The sequence below is a fragment of the Dermacentor variabilis genome, chromosome 7 (assembly GCF_050947875.1).
Source record: "Dermacentor variabilis isolate Ectoservices chromosome 7, ASM5094787v1, whole genome shotgun sequence".
Lineage (NCBI taxonomy): Eukaryota > Metazoa > Arthropoda > Arachnida > Ixodida > Ixodidae > Dermacentor > Dermacentor variabilis.
The window spans coordinates 165362158-165375896 of NC_134574.1; the positions used below are offsets into that span (position 1 = coordinate 165362158).

The 13739-nt window shown below is 47.9% G+C and overlaps 1 protein-coding gene across 1 annotated transcript in view; it reads left to right on the forward strand.

The window, feature by feature from the left end:
* The window catches only part of LOC142588435 (CD63 antigen-like), a 57523-nt gene that overhangs the window by 39186 nt on the left and 4598 nt on the right, over positions 1-13739 (forward strand). Inside the window, exons 2-4 of the mRNA XM_075700174.1 lie at positions 4818-5087; positions 9667-10061; positions 10893-11070. Coding sequence (XP_075556289.1) covers positions 4941-5087; positions 9667-10061; positions 10893-11070 — 720 coding nt within the window. The 5' untranslated portion in view covers positions 4818-4940. The remainder of the gene's footprint in view (positions 1-4817; positions 5088-9666; positions 10062-10892; positions 11071-13739) is intronic.

Consider the following 13739-nt stretch of genomic DNA (forward strand, 5'->3'; position numbering starts at 1 on the left):
CGCGACGCCGTCTGTGTGGTCTATGGGTTTTGAGCCCCCTTCCTATAGGTGGGTCACCCTTCGCTCCTTTTTTTTTTTTTTTTTTTTTTTTTTTGCGGGACGCGCCTTTCCGAGGGCCTGCGCAATCGGCGAATGCGGCTGCTTGCCCAATCAAATCCGCCTCACTCTCGTGGTCTTCATTTCCTATTGGTTTTCCGTTATTTCGCTTGTCGCCAAATGCGCACCACCTTCGTAGAAATCAATTTTGGCAGGACTGCTTAGACCACGGGAAATTTAACAAAACATTATAATAGGAATCCCGGGGGCGCATGTGTCTTTGCGGGAGATACAGGTATGGCAGTTCACATCACAGGAAAGATCTTGATGATGATGATGATCCGCTTTTATGGCACGTACCCACTTAGGGGGATGGGCCAGCTGGAATTGGGCGGCGGGAGGTAACGTTAAGAGAATTCCTATTTGAAGAGGAGAAACGCAAATTAAAAGAACAAAAGGAAAATTGGTATACAGAACACTGAGATGCCTAAAATTCTTATTTTGTGGACAGCTTATTCATTTGAGACTTCGAATCGATTAGGGGTTTCGTAGGATCTGGCTATCTGGTCACTTTCGTCTCTTCAAACCAAACGATTTGAGGCCTTCTAGTGCACGTAGTACGACGAAAAAGGCGTCCCAAGTTAGCGTATATAGCTATATACACAACAATAATAATGTTTCATCATCATCATCATCATCATCGTCATCATCAGCCTGGTTACGCCCACTGCAAGGCAAAGGCCTCTCCCATACTTCTCCAACTACCCCGGTCATGTACTAATTGTGGTTTAATTACCGCAAAAAGGCCGAAATGATACGCTCAGATACGCTCGTTCAAACTGCGCGCGCCTGAAGCCAGAACCGGAAGTGTGGCTTTATTCAATGAAAATTTAAAAAAAAAGATGGTTAGAGCCCGCATATAGTGCAGTCTAAACAATAGACCACATGGCACCCTGATGCACGCAAGACGACCTCCTTTTTCCTCATTGTCGGCCGCTGTCGAGTCGCCTTTTAACAAGAAATCGTGCGGACGAAGTTATCACCTTGGCCTGAAACAACGGCCTGGTAGCTTTGCAAGTTGATCATTTTCATACGAAATAATTGCGTGTGTAGATACAACGATCCGCAGTGATTATTCATGTGCGCAACACACTTATTGTTTTGCAGTGTTTAGAGAAGAACGATTCCTTGGAAAATTAGAAAGATGAAGCGTAATACATAACCGCACTAGGACGCCTGAAGTCACGCAAGCAGGAGGATTGGACAAATCCGTGTGCCACCCGTCGGTATAGTTGAAAAATCGCAGTGCCGGACTTCTCTCTAGTATTCATTGGAAACTCTATGTATGGTCCAGACCTCTCCTAAACAGATTCACTTACGTAGACTTCATAGTGTGTTTACTCCGTCCCGCGTCATCGTCACCCATCATGCTCCTCTTTCTTTGCTATTTTCCCTCCTCTATAGCGTAGCTGGCTATAGAAGAATGTAGCTCAGGCCGACCTCTCTGCATTTCTTATCATTCAACTTCTTTTCTCTCTCTCTACTCCGTCTCATGTCCCTCGCCGCTGTGGTTTAGTTGCATGTGGCGTCCTTGGTGAGCGCGAGGTCACCAATTCGATTCCCGGCCACCGACGCCGTGAATCGAATTCGCGACCTTGTGGGATGGATATTATGAGCATCGCCTTTGAGACGGGGTGGTGCCGTACGGCGCCGAGTTGGTCGCTTTTATACCCTTATTCGGTATGTTCATTCTGTGCTTTATTATATGCCTCCATTATGTGTATTTTGTTGTTGTGCTTTCATTTTCTTGAGTGAATGAATAACATTCTTCTTCTTCTTCTTCTTCTTCACCTGTTTTCTGTCGTTAGGATCACTGTTCGTGTCAACAAATAATTGATCCTGCAATGAGTTCATTGTGATAAGATCAATTCTTTATGTTCCCTGCTTTTGCGGGAACATAAAGGACGGACGGATGGATGGAATGGATGGAATGAATGGAGGGAAGCACGGATGGATTGTTAGCCTCCCCTTTTAAACAGGCTGGTGGCGTCTGCCACAGCCCCGTTACTATAGCGCCATCTTGTGTGTACGGGAGAAGAGAATGCATGACGTCACGGAGAAACACATGCTCCGAGTAGCTAGCTAAAGTATGTTTCGCAATGAAAGAAACGAAAATATCGAGTATGGTTGGCCAGTAAAATAACTTGTGCGCTGGAAGTATAAATGCAATAAACAATACTACAGGAAGGAGATAGAGAAAGAAGCTAACAAAAGAATTTTATCAGTTTAAGGCGGCGGCACTGCGTCGATCAAGTGCAGTCTAACAGGGACGAAGACGAAGATTCCTGATGGAAAGCAAACAGACGGACAAACAAACAAACAAACAAGCGGTGATACCCTGAGTGCGTATGTGCCACTAACTACTATTTGGGATCTGCATCTACATCTAGACGGCGTTTCAAGATGCGACAGCAGTGACAATTCCAACAACAGACTTTAACTATTTAATTTTGATTTACCCATGCGAGATTCAATGATGTCCAAATTCAAATTGGAAATATGACTCGTAAAATTGCGTTGCCTTATTCCACTAAAATTTTTCGTCTGGCGCCGTCCTCTCGATACCATATCTTCCAGGAACCTGAGACCATTGACCATTTCTTCTTAACATTCCGTCGATTTGTGAACTACAGAAAGAAAAGGTATTTAGATATTTTATTCCGACAATAAGTTATATTCTTGTGAATTGCGTTCAGCTTTAGGCAGGGGAACATCTGCATGACCGTTCACGAATATCTATATGTAACACGAGGAGGATGTCATGCCAATTTCCTAAATTAATAATTGGGCGTGTTTACGCTTGCGCTATTTGTGAATTTTAGCGAGGCGTTTCACTGATTTGAGCATGCAACATTGCTCTACAAATCACAGTCATATGTAGTTGCTGTATTTTACCGAATTTGTTACAATCTTCTCTCGAAAGGCAAATATACAATACACATGTGGGCCAAACAGGGCCAAACGTCATCCCACCGACACAATGAATTTGATGCACCACAAGGGAGTAGGTTGGGATCACTTTTGTGTAATGTTTATGTTAATGATACCATAAACTTGGTAAGGCAAAATTCGTTATTTGTGCGGATGACAGTACTGTTCTCGGGGCCGAATCCAACATAAACCCGTTATCATCCCAATGGAACGACCTCTTAACGAAGCCGTCCATGTAGTCCAAGGAAAATCAAATTAAGGTCAATGTAGCGAAAACCAACGTCATGATTTTTCGCGCGAAGAATAGAAAAAAATTACATGCCAAAACCACGATCTGATGACGCACACCGTAGTGGGGAACTTCGGAATAATTTGGACCACCTGGGGTTCTTTAGCGTGCGCATAAATCTAAATACACGGGTGCTTTCGCATTTCGCCCCACTCGAAATGCGGCCACCGTGGCCGGGATTCAGTATCCCGACCTCGTGCTTAGCAGCCCTACACCATAGCCACTAACCAACCACGGCGGGTGTGAAGAATAAAGCAGCAACATTGAACAATGCTATACAATTTTTGTGAGTCGAGAAACAGGGATTGGTGATAACTACCTAATTCTTGGAGGCTGTTTTTTATCTACGTTAAACTGGATCACACACGTTGACTACTTGTCCAGAAAGCTATCGTCAGTGACAGGAATTGTATCCCGTTGTCACAGCAAGCCCCCGGTATCCGAGAAACTATAAATATATTATGGATTGTTTAATTCACACCTAAGCATTAGTCATTAGTCTGGTGTACACAACTACTAGAGCTAATAGACACTTCTCACCTTACAGGAAAAAAAGGTTACTCGCCAACTCGCAAGTATGGAATCGCTAAGACGTGACACGGATATAAATTGTTTAATGCTATTCGAATTGAAAAGATTTACACGTACCGCTTGTTATGCGTGATTAAATTTTCACACACAATTGGAACCTATTTCATCGCACGTTTAGCATGTTTAGAATGCCGTCGACTTATTGCAAACACGAGAAATTCCGACAAATCGTTTATCCCACATTTCCGCACATGTTGTTATCAACACCAGCCGCTAGTCTGCAACCTACCAGATGTTAGAGACGCAGATGTTATACGCAGATGTTAGAGACTACAGTGGCAAGCAAATTCCGTTATACTTTGCTTAATTATTAATTTCTGCTACATTTAAGACCTGACTGATTGTAACACTGACAACAATGCATGCGAATCTTTGGTCATTAATATGCTCGGCACTATCAGTCCAAACCTTATTTTACTTCTTTCTGGTTACAGGTTTAATGTGCAGAAGCACTTGTTTCCTCTGCTTATGTGCTGCTGTTAGTTCTGATGCAAAATGATAAGTTTTTGCTTTTTGTTGTTGCAGCCATAGTTTGTTTCATAATCTTTGTATATAATTATTACTATGTCTCACTGTGTGCTAGTTTTTCTATGTACCACGCCTACGTTGCCACGTAAGGTCTTTTTGGTCTCGTCGAGCTATCGTCGTAGCTTCTGGCCCAAAAGTGGCCGTCCAATTCAGACTCTAAAATTAAGCTCGATTTAATGTCCTCCACGACACTAGCAATCGTGTTCGAATTCATTTTAATAACGCCACAAGTGCGCTGTCAATATCTAGATCCACGCATTTTCTTCTAAAAATGTCAGCCTCTCTAAAATTTATGTAATTTCACATATTATTTACTAAATCTCTACCTTATAACCTGCCCTATACTTTTTCTTTGAATTTTTGTCCCCCCTTCTTCCGTTAGAGGCCGGACCCGTCTCGGCCACTAGTGGGTAAGCGTCATGGAACAAGGAGGAAAGGCCCGTTGAACAAGAGGCGCGTCCAGCAGCAGCAGCAGCAGCAGAAGCCTCGCAGGCCGACAGCAGCCATGCGGCTCGTGCTGGCCAACGGGCTCTTCTGGGGCAACGCCCTGGTCGCCGTCCTGGCGGTGGGCATCGCGCTGCTCGGCGCCAGCTACGGAGTCCGATGGAAGAGGCACATCCTCGCCCTCATGCCAGGACATCACCTGTCACTGGTGAGACAGACAGACGCACTACTGACTGTTTCCGGGCCTTTTCACGAGAAGGAAGACAGGCACGCTTGTATGTGTGTGTGTGTGTGTGTGTGTGTGTGTGTATGTATGTATGTATGTATGTATGTATGTGCGTGTATCTATGTATTTATGTGTGTATGCATGTATGCATGTATGTATGTATGTATGTATGTATGTATGTATGTATGTATGTATGTATGTATGTATGTATGTATGTATGTATGTATGTATGTATGTATGTATGTATGTATGCAGAAAGTTTTCATTTTTCCGGGAAAGCTGGAACCCGACCAGCTTTCCGAACCCCATATATATATATATATATATATATATAGCCGTTAATAACAGTTGCACTTGAAAAAACTTTGTGTGACCTCGAAAAATTGTTCACTGAAGTGATGCCCTTATATGAGTCCTTACAAGACTTCATAGCAGGGGCCACTTCAATTTCACAGCCTGAGTCATCTCGCACCGCCAAGAGTCTGGCGTCTCTCGCGCTATCACTAATACTGCTTCACCTTTCCTAAGAAGCTTCAGTCTCTCTCTCTCTCTCTCTCTCTCTCTCTCTCTCTCTCTCTCTATATATATATATATATATATATATATATATATATATATATATATATATATATATATATATATATATATATATATATATATATATATATATATATATACACTGTTTCTTTTTTTTTTTTTACTGGGAGTCCGCGTATAAGCGCTGCTTTGCATGACTGCTATTGATTCTGACTTCTAATGAATATGGCTTGGCCTCATCTCGCTTATTGAGTGAATTATGCAGCGTGTCCCAACTATCATGCACCATATTTAAAGAAGGAGACACTGCGTTACTCGAAGAAGACCTAGTGCATATTGATTCCAGTACAGTGAAGAAGCCGCCAGTAACTTTTTCCTCACGGAGATACGTAATTATAATTAATTATCTAACTGCATCTCCAGGCTTAGAGTGGCGCCTGACACCGGCGAAAGATGCCGAGAGCGAGTGGGAATATACGAATCCAGGTACAACCAAATTAGGAAGGGTCGATAAGCTTAAACAAAGACGCTCCCTCACCAGAACAGGAATTGGCCTCCCTGGTGCAGTATTCGGCCACCCCCTCCCTCATGATTCCTACAATTAACCCACGGCCTTCAGTCCTCAGCAGCTGCGCAGCACCTGACTAATGCGGTGGTCAGACTTGTAACGCAGCAGAGGGTTGTAATGATTTTTGGACCTGGACAGGCCACCAATGGAAACTGACCCTGGCATCCTTTAGCACCCGAACTCTGTCGAGTGAGCCTAGCTTAGCAGGGCTGTTTAAGGAACTATCAAACATTGCTTGGGATATCATTGGCCTTGGTGAGATTAGAAGAACTGGTGAGGATTGTACAGTGCTGACTAACGGCCATGTCCTCTGCTATAGAGTTCTCCCAGATAAGAAGCAATACGAGGTAGGATTCCTAATCCATAAGGACATAGTGGGCAACATTGACAAATTCTACAGCATTAATGAGAGGGTAGCAGTAGACGTAATCAAATTTAATAAGAGGTATAGATTAAAGGTAATGTTGATATATGTATATATATATATATATATATATATATATATATATATATATATATATATATATATGTGTGTGTGTGTGTGTGTGTGTGTGTGTGTGTGTGTGTGTGTGTGTGTGTGTGTGTGTGTGTGTGTGTGTGTGTGTGATTCTCACTCAAATTTCGTTTATAGGTCCTTTAGGCCTTTTAGGGAAGGAGCATATACAGTAACTTTAGCTATAACCATGGAGGAAGGAAACTGAGGAGAGGCCCTACCCCCTCCGCGCGCTAGGAGAAAAGTGTGGAGGAAATGACGTAGTAGGTTCGCCTTTGTTTTGCTATTTTTTATTTCTTTGCTGTAGTGGCCCCACCTTTCGGGCGACAATGGCGGCTTTATTATTGTTCCGTGCCATGGAGGAAGGAAACTGGGGAGAGGCCCTACCCCCTCCGCGTGCTAGGAGAAAAGTGTGGAGGAAGTGACGTAGTAGGTTCTCCTCTTTTTTTCTGATTTTTTACTTCTTTGTTGTAGCGGCCACGCCTTTCGGGCCACAATGGCGGCTCTGTTTTGGTTCTGTGCGCTCACACGTGTTGCTCCGTAGGTTTCGTACCGTGGCAAAGGCGCCATGCGGGCAGGTTTGCGTTGGTTTCCGTGTTTGGTTGCGCTGCGTTATCTGGACCGTTCTCTCCAGTATGTTGCTGTGGCCAGGTGGGACAGGAGGAACTAAAGTTCGTGAAATGAACGCGCATGCAACGCTGTACGCAATGTACCGCGCCACGGCAATGGCAACGGACGAAGGAATATCCGCGGGAAATTTTGCCCTCTTTGGCGGAATCATGCTAACGTGCTAACGATTGTTTACTATTGCTGCAGAGCGCGCGGGTCCGAGCAGCACGGTTGCGCGCAGCGCGGCGTGGTTTCGCGAGAAATGTAAACAAGAGAGGAGAGCTGGCCCGATAGGCGGAGCAACGCCATGAGCAACGCAAACTTCCGGCTTCACTTTAGCTTCACAAAGAGTGACGTCAGGGCCTCTCCTGAGTTTCCTTCCTCCGTGGCTATTGGCCTCGAGCTCCACCACTGGAAAATCTGGCGCCACCGTCGGCGTGACGCGCTATTAGGGATCACGTGGACATAGCGGCCGCGTCGGCTGCTTCGGGAGCGCCGATACGAGCTGAAAACGAGAGTTTAAATTCCCTCGTACGCTGCGGTCCTCATTTAGTGGCGAGATTTTCCCGCTTCGAGTGTCTCCTTTACAACGCTTGAAATCACTACGATAGGTAGTGGCTGCCTTTGAAGGCGCGCAACATGGTAGGCTACTGCTCGGTGCCGCAATGCCGGACGTACGCAACGAAGCTCGGTGTCAGCCTTATGCACACGTAGCCGCAGGACAAGCCGCGTGAAGCTTGGCTCGCGAAACATAAAACCGGCAAACAGTCATCGGCTACAACTCGGGTATGCAGCAAGCACAGGCGCGAGGAAGATTTCTGCTACGGCGCCGGGTCTGCGATCTTCGGAAAACGCGCACTGAGACGCTCGCCCGAGTCCGCTGCCCGACTAATGTCATGACGGTTTGGTCTATGAACTTGTCGATGCTATAGATACTGGCAAGTTCACTGGAGTGGAAAGGGAGCGGTAAGAAGCACACTATGAAAAGTATGACACATGGTCATGTTTGTGTTATTAATTAACGCACTGGATTACAAGAAAGAAGCAGCGGGAAATCGCAGGCTGAGAACACCGATTAACATACAGTGCGACGCAACTCGAGAAATAATATTGAAATGCCCAAGAATTTAGAAGAAAAAAAGAAGATTGAATCGTCGCGACGGCACATCACAGTCCCTGTAGGCGTCGAAGTCTCTACAATGAAATTATTTTTGAAGAGCTCTGATAGCGCCCACGCAACAATGGTTGCTTGTATACTGTCAAGTGCTCATTATTCTGCGGCCTAAAGCTCATGGCACGGTGCGAAAACGCGCACGCGGCGAAAGCGAAACAGTGCGCGGACAAGCTTGCAGACGTGTTCTCTTGTGTTCTCTTTATTGTGCACAATGTCATTTCTGTAGGGGGTACAGACCCCGTCAAGCCGAATTCATTTGGCTTTTGTCTGTACTTCGGTCATCTGTACATGTATAGATGCAAATAAACCTGAATTGACGCGCAGTCGGTCGCTGCGAATCTGTGCGATCGCTGCATTGAGGCTTCATTCTATTACGCTCCATTTAGTTATACAAACACTATAAGAACATATTTCACATAGTTTGCTCTCAGCGTTTACCTACCTTTCACGCAAGAAGCCGGTTCGGGAGACTCCATCGCGGCGACCGCGCGTAGTGGCGTTCACTGTACGTATTCGGTAAAGAGATAGCATCTGTAAACGATTGTGTGCTTTCAGTTTGCCCAAGATTATGATTTAGACAGTAAAAACTTCTCTCGTTTCGAAAGTACTTACAGAAATTTCCGGGAGAGCTCGCGCGTGGTGTTTTCGGTGAGCGCTGACAGCAAAACCTAAGAGGAGCGCGCCGCGTGATCCCTCATACTACGCCAGCGAGGCGCTTCCGATGGATGGCGACTCCGTAACTCCTCGCCGCCATATGAAACGTTGGCGCCATCTTTCACCAAAGCGTGACACATGACGCCGCCGTTTCTTTGAAATCACACTTACCCCGTCACTGGGGGCTCCAGAAAGGGGGCCCTAGGCATCCCTACAACCCCCTCCCCCTGCCCTGGATCTATCCCTGTACTCCGTGGTCTTAGCCTAGTTGCAGGAGCGTTTAAATTTTCGGCGGTATACGACAGTGATTCCAGCGTTATCGTCACGCGAAATTTCACGAAAGATATCCCCGACAGAGATCTTCCGAGAATACCGCCCCGTAATCCACCCCGACACATGCATGTGCTCTGCATCTGTTTGTCGGGGCCGTTGTTGCGCGCCGAGCGTGTCCCATCCACGTTGTCAGGATGATCGCGATGCGTGTGTAGTATATATACCTCATATCACACTGTCGCGCCGCCCGCAGGTCTCCCTCTTCATGGTGGGCAGCGGCAGCGTGCTGCTCGTGGTGAGCGCCTTCGGCCTGTGCATCTCGTGGCGACTGCGCAGGCGCGACGGCGCCAAGGAGGGCGGCCTGTCGGCCGAGCGCGGCGTGCGCGGCTGCGCCGTCTACAACGCCATGGCGCTCGTGGTCATCGTCAACGTGGTGCTGAGCGCGCTCGTCGTGCACCGGTACGTGATGCGCGCCCGGCAGGACGTGGACGAGGACCTCAAGTACGCCATGTACCAGTACTTCGTGGACGCCTCGTCGCGCGACAAGCTCGACAGCCTGCACCGCGAGTTCAAGTGCTGCGGCGTCCGCAACTACACGGACTGGACCATGGCCACCACGGGCGCCGACCTGGCAGGAAAGGGACGCATGTGCGTTGTGCTCGTGTGTCGCGTGGTTGAAAAGGACCGGCCCGCTGTACTGTCAGATTCGCCGCCATCATTTTCCCCCTGAATGGCTCGCGTGGTTCAGAACGCTAACACAGCGGAACCGGACAGTCCCGTTACAGCACTGCTTGTCAGCTCTGAATGGCTCACAGGGCGGCCTCCGATTAGCTCAAAATGCAAACGTAGAGGAATTTGACAACATGGCGGAATTTGAGCGTCCAGAATAACAATGAACGAAGAAAAAAACACTAGGAGAGAGAAACCCAGTGGCACAGCCTTTTTTTTTTTTAGGTAAGGGGGGGGGGGGTGAGGGAGGCGGCTCGCATTTTGCCAGTGAGATAGATGGTGTCTTGCAGGCAGGTGTTGTCGCACGTAGGTTTATGCCGGGTATCCTGGTACTCATTTTCTTTTTTTGGAGGGTGGCGGGGGTGGGCGTACGAGGACACACGTTTTCGGTGTTAGTAGACAAACGCAGCTGGAGCGTATTGCGGGTGCCATAACCCCGTTCTCGAGCGCAGGGTAGGGCAGTATAGTGGGCAGGCCTTGCCCGAAATCACGGCCGCAGGGCAGGTGGAAAGAAAGAGATAAGAGCAAATCATAAGCACACTTGTGCATTAATTCATGCCGGGTCGACTAAAGAAAGAACAACGCTTTATAGCAAGGACTTCCAACCATGTGACCAATGCATGTTGTTGCGGAAATGCTGAGAGAGCTTCGACAGGCTTCGGTTACCTCACAAGTCTGACTAAGCCCAGTGGGTAGTCTTCGTGGATGCGAAACCTCAAGCGGGGACACCTCTCGATCTCCCTCGCGCAGGGTGGCGGCCAGCTCGTCGGCGCGCACGTTCGTGCCTCGCACGTGCTGCGTGGTGGAGAGTTCCGCCGGCGCATGCCTCAAGTACCACGAGCAAGGCTGCCGGGACGTGCTCGTCGACTACCTCAACATGCTCATGCCGTCCGTGCTCTTCTGCGCCATATGCGTCGCCGTCTGGCTCGTGAGTCTCTTCACGCTCTGGACCGGTCGCCGCCTGCCGGCAGCTGCGGAAAGCAGCGGTCCTCGCAGGGCTGCCGCGTGGTCCAGAGGAGCGCTCGACAACGCGGCAGCCCTTCCTGCTGTCTGTGACTGCCTGCAGGCCGCGACAGAAGTTTATGCTTGCAACGTGTATCTGGGCAACGATATTTTTGTTTTTGTGGGCGGCGGGGGGGGGGGGGGGACCCAGAGTCCTGAGGCCACCAGCGTAGACAAAGACGGACCCGGAGAGGCACCAAGGTTCAAGAAACGTAGAGTCTGTAGGAGAAGAAATACAAGTACGAGCACCAGTGCCAATTCAGACATAGCGTAAATTAACATAGTGAGGTGGTAGGAATAAAGGCTGAAGTGGGAGGAAATCAGAAGTGCACCTAAGGCAGGAGGAGCCGATGGTATACCGGTTTGTGGAGGCACATCTTGTGGAGCAAAACGATAATGGACGGTAAAGCTGGCTGGAGACTAAGCAAGATGAACATGGTATATAAGGGAAATGGGGATTCGGCTTCAACTTGTCTTTTTTTCAAGCAATAAGAATAGATTGAACAGCCATTACCAAGACTGATGCACGAGGATGATATAGTACTTATAGCTGACAACAAGAAATATTTGCAAGGAGTGATGGACACTTGCGGTAAAGAGGGAGATAGATCAAGTTTAGTAACGAAAAATCGGCAGTTATGATTTTTAATGATAATCAGGGCGGCGAGCATATGATACAGGAGGATACGCTGAATGTAGTGCATAAGTACAAATATCTTGACGTGCGGGTAACCAATGAGGTTAAGTGCCAATAAAAAATGTGTAACGACTAAAGGTAGCAGGGATGCAGCTGTGATGAAAAATAGGGCACTCTGAAATTACAATAGGTACAACGTCGTGAGAGGGATTTGGAAAGGGGTGATAGTTCCTAGTTCGACTTTCGGCAATGCGGTCTTGTGGATCAGTTCAGAGGTTCGAGCAAGGTTGGAAATTGTGGGTTCGGTTCCCACCTGCGGCAAGTTGTTTTTTCATCCACTCTAATTTCCATTACTTTATCGTTTCTTTATTTCATTTGTTAAGCACAAGTAATTTCCCCTATGTTGTCCTTGGTGTCAGTGTTTGTTGGCTTCTTATGATATGACTAATAAAAATCGGGCCCCTCGGTTAACCCCCTTTCTTCTCGTTCATTACATAACGAGGGTCTCGAATCCGGCAACATTCATGCCTTCAGGTAGCATATGTGGGTTTCTTGACCAGTTGCCTTCACCCTAAAAGATCACGTTCTCGTGACGCCTGCGGCAAAAAAGACGTTCCACGTCCGCCGCCAAGGTCTGTGAGTGGTGGCGCTGGCTAACACTCCCAGGGTTCTACTAGGACACATAAATACCCAAGAAAGTGGATGGGAAAGCGACGCCGCGGTAGCTCAATTGGTAGAGCATCGCACGCGAAATGCGAAGGTTGTGGGTTCGGTTCCCACCTGCGGCAAGTTGTTTTTTCATCCACTCTAATTTCCATTACTTTATCGTTTCTTTATTTCATTTATTAAGCACAAGTAATTTCCCCTATGTTGTCCTTGGTGTCAGTGTTTGTTGGCTTCTTATGATATGACTAATAAAAATCGGGCCCCTCGGTTGACCCCCCTTTCTTCTCGTTCGCTTTCAAGTAGGCACTCGTCTGTCCGACCCACACCCCCTCACCCGTGGCAAACCTCAAGGTGCTGTTCTACTTCCTGCCCATTTTAATCTTGCTATGACCCCTCTCACCTCCCAACTAGCCCGAATTTTTGACCTCCACCACATCTTTTATACCGACGTCATCACCCACCGGGTGTTCGCCTGGTTCTCCCGGTCACGTACATGACACCCTGCAACGTGGCCTAGATCTCATCGATTCCTTTCTCTCCACTGCTGGCCTGTCTCCTGCTCCGGAGAAATCCCATCTTCTCCTCCTTAACTACTCCTCATACCAGCGCTCCCGCAACACCCTAATCTCCCTCCATCTTTCTGGCACTCCCATTCCTATTATCCCCCAATGCAAAGTTCTTGGCTTCCTGTTGCATGCAGCTAAGAATGTGCAAGCCCTCCACCACGCTGTCACGTACGGCCTGTCATTCGGTAACTCACCTCCTGCGGTGCGTGGTCACTCGGTGCTCGAGTGTCCTTCGAGTCTCCCTTCCCTCACCCCCAAAGTGTACGGTATACTCCGATTCCCAAGCCGCTATCCCCCACATACAGAGCCGCACCCTACCCATTCACTCCAACAGGAGGTCGGACGAGTGGTCTCCTAACTGCAGTCTTCCACCGTTTTCCTCCGCTGAGTCCCTGGGCATTCGGGGATTGACGGCGATGAGCTGGCCCATCACCTCGCCCGTGACGTTTTTAACCGGGCACCGTTGATCCCCTGGTCCAGGCCCTCGGAGGACTGTGGGATGCTCTCTGCGCCGCACCATCAAAGAAACTTACCTCCAGCTCCGTCTAGACAAGCGCCTCTGCCATCCCCGTCATCCATCACCCACTGTGCCGGCAGCTCGCCTTCTGCGGCACATCCGAATGAATGCATTGATTACCCCTTCCCGCCTCTTTCTCTATCGCTATCGCTCCGACCCCTCCTGTCTCAACTGCCCCTCTACTTATGCGGGCCTATTCCATTGCTTCT